At 41.7% G+C, this 6308-nt stretch overlaps 1 protein-coding gene across 1 annotated transcript in view; it reads left to right on the top strand.

The window, feature by feature from the left end:
- The first annotated feature begins 3858 nt into the window (after positions 1–3858).
- Positions 3859–6308, top strand: part of Dcps (decapping enzyme, scavenger) — a 47999-nt gene continuing 45549 nt past the window's right edge. Inside the window, exon 1 of the mRNA XM_031345287.1 lies at positions 3859–4146. Within this exon, the coding sequence (XP_031201147.1) occupies positions 3949–4146 (198 nt within the window). The 5' untranslated portion in view covers positions 3859–3948. The remainder of the gene's footprint in view (positions 4147–6308) is intronic.

Below are 6308 nucleotides of genomic sequence, written 5' to 3'. Positions count from 1 at the left end.
ATATATATATATATACAGCTTTGGGGGTCATTCAGATTTTGACAGCCATTATCTGAGAGTCTATTTGCATGTAAGAGGGTTTGACCAATATCACACACCTCTCCTGCTGGGGCAGCTGTGGGGGGTTGGGACGGAAACATGAGCCAGGGTCCCAGGAGTTATGGCCGAACACTTTCTGTCCCTTGCAGGCAGGAATAATACCCACTGGGTCACCAGGGTTCCAGACTTATACTCAACTGGGCCAAGGCTGCCTGAACAGACCACTGCCCCACAAATGGTAGAGCTAATCTTTATAAGTTGAATTTGTAGTTTTATCTCATGTACAAAATCATTTTTCTTACAAATACTTTTTGTCCCCTCTGAGTTGTAAAAGGATGTTTTATCATTATTTCTGCACACCTGCATACACACACACACACACACACACACACACACACACACTGAATGAATTAATGAATGAATACTCTAAACAAAAATTAGGGATTGTAGTGTATGTCTGTACTCCTGTTGGGTTCGGTTTGAAGCCAGCCTGTCTCAAAGAACCAAAACACAAATACCAACTCCCCACATTTATAATTGTTTCAGATTTAGAATTGTTTCTGAAATAATTTAAGAAACAGTAGGGGTTTTTCTGAGTATATCATTCATTCCATGATACTTTAGAAGCAATCTAAAAAAAGCTAAATTCACTAAAGGACACTGTTACTGCTTGCTGCTCAAACAGCAGGATACAATAGCAGCCCCAAATCAGCATTTTAAAAAGCCCCTTTATTTATGATTTCTACTCCAGCTAGCTGATGGGTAACATGCAGGATCATGGTGAGTAAACAATGTCCCTTTCTTCGAGGACCACGGGTGTCAAGATAGGAGTCCACCCAGGCACGACTGGTGAAGTTTCATAAGCACTTGACTTGGTTTCTGTCTCCAGAAGTTAGAAGCCTACTCAAGGACTTGGGGTGTATTTCTGTGGCAGAGCACATGCTTAACTGCCAAAGGCTCAGTGCCCACTGAACGCATGTGTACACACATCTAACACAAAATCCCTTACCAAAGATTCCAGCAAAGTAGATTTAGAGTGAAAGAAGTCTATATAACTAATCACTCTTCTTGAATTCATATAAAACTATCATTTTAGGTTTAATAAGGATAAACTTATTTTAAAGTATGTTGGAGCTGGGTATGGAACTCAGGAGCAGAGGATGGAAGGAAGATCTCTGAGTTCAAGGTCAGCCTAATGTAGTAATGTAAAAAACGGAGATACCCCATAAAGATACCAGAAAGCAAGGAAGTCCCCTTATCCTTTAGGCAATGGGGTTTTAGGAGAGTTTACAGAGCAAACACCCATCCCCAAAGGAATGTGCCTTTTCCAAGAGACATCCTTAGGAGAGAGGATCTCCCCAACCACTCCTGTGAGTCACAGGTGTCTTATCCTAACGGGGAGGAAAAGTCAATAGGAACTAAAGAACAATGAACAAGATAAATTGTAACTAGCTCATGTTGTAAATTGTAACTTTGTAAGTTGTAAAACTCAGTTCTGAAATGATATAAAAGCTTAGAGCCTTGTTTCCTCTGGGTCGCTCTGGTCTCCATTACAGAGTTGACCCTGGTATACCAGTTTCAGTTAATAAATTAACCTCATGCTTTTGCAGTGTTCTCCTTCATGGTTCTTCAAGAGTGGGGTTACCCATGCCAGTTATTACACTAATACACATATCAAATTCCAGGCCAGGGTAGGTCAGGGCTACTAGTGAGACTCTGTCCACTGAAAGAGAAAGTGAGCAAGCAAACAAGCAAGCTGTATCTATTACTAAAGGGCTGACTTTAGTTTTTGACATTACATACCTACAATTTGGAACTTACAGTTTACTTCCCCATTTGGCTACAAATATTCAGTCCAATGTTTCAAGAAACAGGGTCTCATGTGTAGCTCTGGCAGGAACTGGGCAATCTGTCTCTCTGCCTGTGAAGTGCTGGGATTAGAAGTGTTTTGTCATGCTTGGCCTTTCTCTTTCACTTTTCTGAGTTGAAAAAAGGCTCAGAAGTGTTCATAAGGACAAGGTCCTGGAACCGAGTAGGTTTTGTGGCTGCCATTGGCCTTGTGGGACATTTCTTTCTGGTCTTGCACATAATTGATAACCTCACCTTGTATATTCCTAGAAGGAAGCTTGTGGACAAGTGACAACTTGCAAATAATTATACCAACTTCCAGGTCTCCCAATAAATTCCTATACTTAACAGTCATACCCAACTCATGTTCCTATCCAAAACCCAATCTATTATTAAACATGGTGTACTTTGTTACTAACTTTAAAAGATTTGTTTTATTTATGTGTACAAGTACACTGTAGCTGTACAGATGGCTGTGAGCCATCAAGTGTGTGGCTGCTGTTGATCTCAGGACTTCTGCCAGCCTGGCTCGCTCAGGCCCTGCTTGCTCCACTCTGCTCTCTCCAGCTTAATTAACAGTAGCTGTCTTCAGACGCACCAGAAGAGGGTGTCCAATCTCATTATGGGTGGTTGTGAGCCACCATGTGGTTGCTGGGACCCGAACTCAGGACCTTCGGAAGAGCAGTCAGTGCTCTTACCTGCTGAGCCATCTCGCCAGCCCTGTTACTAACTTTAAAAGGGACAGAAAATTGCATCTCGTTCATATTAAAAACTGAAAAAAAAAAAGTTGTGCCATATCCATTACATTCTTCTGAAAAATTAAAGCTCATTGACACTGACAAAAATAATGTTTGGCAGACTATCAGTTCTTGACGACATTTGGAGTTGCCAAATAAAAGGGAAGGGAAAATGGGCTAGCCTGTACAAATGGCTTTCAAAATCCAGAGATGCTAAGTTTTGTTACCACTCCTCTACAATAAAAGAATAATACAAATTATTTCTCAGGGTAATAGGGAAGAACTATAGGCAAATTGGATTTAGAGGACTAAGCATCCAGGGTAGAAGTTTGAGAAGTGATGAAGAAATGTATATAATCCATTCTGTTAGCTTACTTTTTCTTTTCTACAAAAACAAACAAACAAACAAACAAAAAAACCCCAAAGGCTAAGTCAACACATAAAGGGGGGAAGAACTGATGTAAAATAATGAAAGTAGGGGAAAATGGAAAATAGTTTAAGTATACATTTTTAAAAAATAACAACCAAGCCGGGCAGTAGTGGCGCACGCCTTTAATCCCAGCACTTGGGAGGCAGAGGCGGGTGGATTTCTGAGTTCGAGGCCAGCCTGGTCTACAAAGTGAGTTCCAGGACAGCCAGGACTACACGGAGAAATCCTGTCTCGAAAAACCAAAAAAAAAAAAACAAACAAACAAACAAACAAAAAACAAAACAAAACAAAAAACAACCAAGCCTGACAGTAGTGGCGTAGGCCTTTAGTCCCCGCACTGGAGGCAGAGGATCTCTGTAAGTTTGAGGCCAGCCTGGTCCATACAGAGACCCTGTCTCAAAACAACAACAAAAACCAAGAAATAAAATGCCTTGTAGATTTATTTAATTTTTTTTTGCACGCCCACTCGTGAGTAGGCGTGTTAACGTAAAACGTCATTATTCATCACTGTGTGTCCCTCATACAGAACCCAAAAGCATTTTTCAGTTTCCCATCTCAGGCGCTGGGCTAAAGTGGGCCTCTTCACTGCCACACACCTTTACTCCACTTCGTTAGAACCTCGCTGGTTTCCTTTCCCTTCCTCATCGTCTGCCAACAAGAGCAGGCGCTCAGTGACTCGAACTAAATTTGCCCCTCCGCAAAGGTCATTGGAAGACCCTCACCCAAACAGGTGCAAAACCTGCAGAAGCGGACTGCAACTCGAAGCACGCCGGGAAATGAAGTAGTCGCCTTGCCCGCGCGGAGTATGCCGGGAGTTGAAGTCCAGTCCCTCACAGGCTGTGAGGAAGGACCACAGGGGGCGTGGGCAGGCGGGTACGATTCTTCCCCGGCAGCATGGCGGATACAGCGCCTCAACTCAAGAGAAAACGCGAACAGGAGGCAGAGGAGGCAGAAACCCCCAGCCCAGAGGAGAAGGAAGCAGGCGTTGGCAATGGCACCTCTGCCCCTGTCCGCTTACCGTTCTCCGGCTTTAGAGTACAAAAAGTGCTGAGGGAGTCTGCGCGGGACAAAATTATTTTCTTGCATGGAAAGGTACCATTAAATACCCCGGGGAACGCGGGAAGGAGGGAACCAATCTTCGAGTCAGAAGCGGATTTGTTTCCTTTTCTGGAACTACCAGTCACGTTATTCGGGGAAGGTGGAGTGTGCCACTACTGTGATATACAGTGCGACAAGATCGCTGTGTAATTGCCCCAGTTTCTCCTTCCCTAGAAATAGATGCCAGTTTTAAAATCACGTGTTAAATTCCCCAAGCCACTCATCATCATTTATTCTACGTATGAACACGGCAGAACTCAGCAGATGTTTGTTCTGCGTCTTGTCTCTGGAAATGACGGGATAACTATGAGATGTGGTCCCTGATTTATGTGACTTCAGCCTAAGTTGTTAACCCTTTCTACATGCTGTGCGCTCTCATGTATGAAGGAGACCCAGACATATGCATGGCATGTGGAGACCTGTTCTGGGTCTCCTGAACTGCAAACTACTGAGGAGGCAGATAAGACACTGACACTAATACCATGTGCTTAGCTGTGTAGAAGGAACGGAGGGGAGTTGGAGACCATCCCAAACTACTGAGGCAACTATTAGTCAAGGCAGATATAGAGGTTTCTCTAGAAGGGGTTGCTCGAAACTTTTCTACCTGTGAGTTCATTCTGCTGAGAAAGTTTTACACAACCCTGGGTATATAGGCATATATATAATATAGATGTAAACAAATTTGCATGCTAATGACATGATGTGCTTGCTTATAAAGATAGATCTTGGCAGACTAATGCAGCAAGATATAGAGCATTTTGAGCATTTTTCAGAGTTGATCAATATTTTCATTTGATAATAGTGCTGAAAATGCTACTTTGTATTAATATGTAGTACAAAGTGGCAGAATTATGATTACTACAGTTAGCCATTTGACCTGTTTAGAGCCTGACAAGTACCGTTTCAGAAACTGTTGGAAATTCTGTCCTAATCCCAAGCCATATTCATTTAACAGCTTTTAAAAATGAAACCCAGCAACTCAAACAGCACTTTATTTTTACTAGGGCAGGGGGCCACACCATGGCATACATGTGAATGTCCAAGAACAACCTTATGGAGATGGTTCTCTCCTTCTACCTGTACATGGGTTCCAGGGGCTCGAACTCAGGTTGTCAGGCTTGTGTGACCAGCACCTTCACTTGCTGAGCTCTGTAGGCAGGCCATAAGCAGCACTTAAAAACAATAACAAAACCAAACGTTTTAGTACAATACAACTCAAAGTTATATTGATCGGATCCTTGTATGCTGAAAAATAATGGCAGGGAAATACTACTTTTTTGTTTTCTGTAGTTAAGCCATTTAAGAGCAGAACACTTTGTATGTTCAGACAGGGAACTTCAGTTCATAAGGCATGATTTCATAAGGGAATCTTGGATTTGAGCCAAGGTGTTTTAGGCAGGATTTCTTGGTGCTGCCTAGCTTAATGGCATGAACAGTACAAAGTGTGCATATGATGGGTGGTTAGATTCAAGACCGTGGTAAATCTGCATTGCAGCACAGGTGAGCACTATGAAAAACACCTCTAACTCATTATGTATTTCATTGTGAACTAATTTCTAGTCCTTGTGTTCTTGGAAATCCTATTTAGTTATGTGATTTATAACCCATGTGTGTGTATATATATATATATAACCATATATATATGTATATTCCTAAATACATAAATACAATTTGCTTATCCAAATAAAGTTACTTGTGTGTATGTATGTGTGTGTGTATATATATATATTATATACCAATATATATGTATACACATGTATATATTTAATACCAAGTAACTGTGTATATGTATGTGCATGTATATATATACTTACATATATATATTCATGTATATATTCAAGCATCACATACTCAAAACACCACATACAAACATAATCAAAACATCACATACAACCTTGACTTCTGGCCTCCACACAGACATGCATGTACTTGTATGCTCAGGACCTCTCCTACACACAGACATGCATGCACTTGTATGCTCAGGACCTCTCTTACAAGCATATGCATTCACTAATCTCATACACACAGAGCTGTGTCCAAGAGTCACGTGCAAGAGCTCACATTTGGGAGGATTGGGGGGGGAGGATATAGCTTCAATGTCTCTCTGTGTCTCTTGTCTTTTACTAGGTGCTGTCTAGTTTTCTTAGCCCTTTGGG

This window comes from Mastomys coucha, unplaced genomic scaffold, assembly GCF_008632895.1.
Source record: "Mastomys coucha isolate ucsf_1 unplaced genomic scaffold, UCSF_Mcou_1 pScaffold23, whole genome shotgun sequence".
Taxonomy (NCBI): Eukaryota; Metazoa; Chordata; class Mammalia; order Rodentia; family Muridae; genus Mastomys; species Mastomys coucha.
The sequence above is the reverse complement of the archived record's forward strand: the minus strand, read 5'-3'. Positions and strand labels throughout refer to the sequence as shown.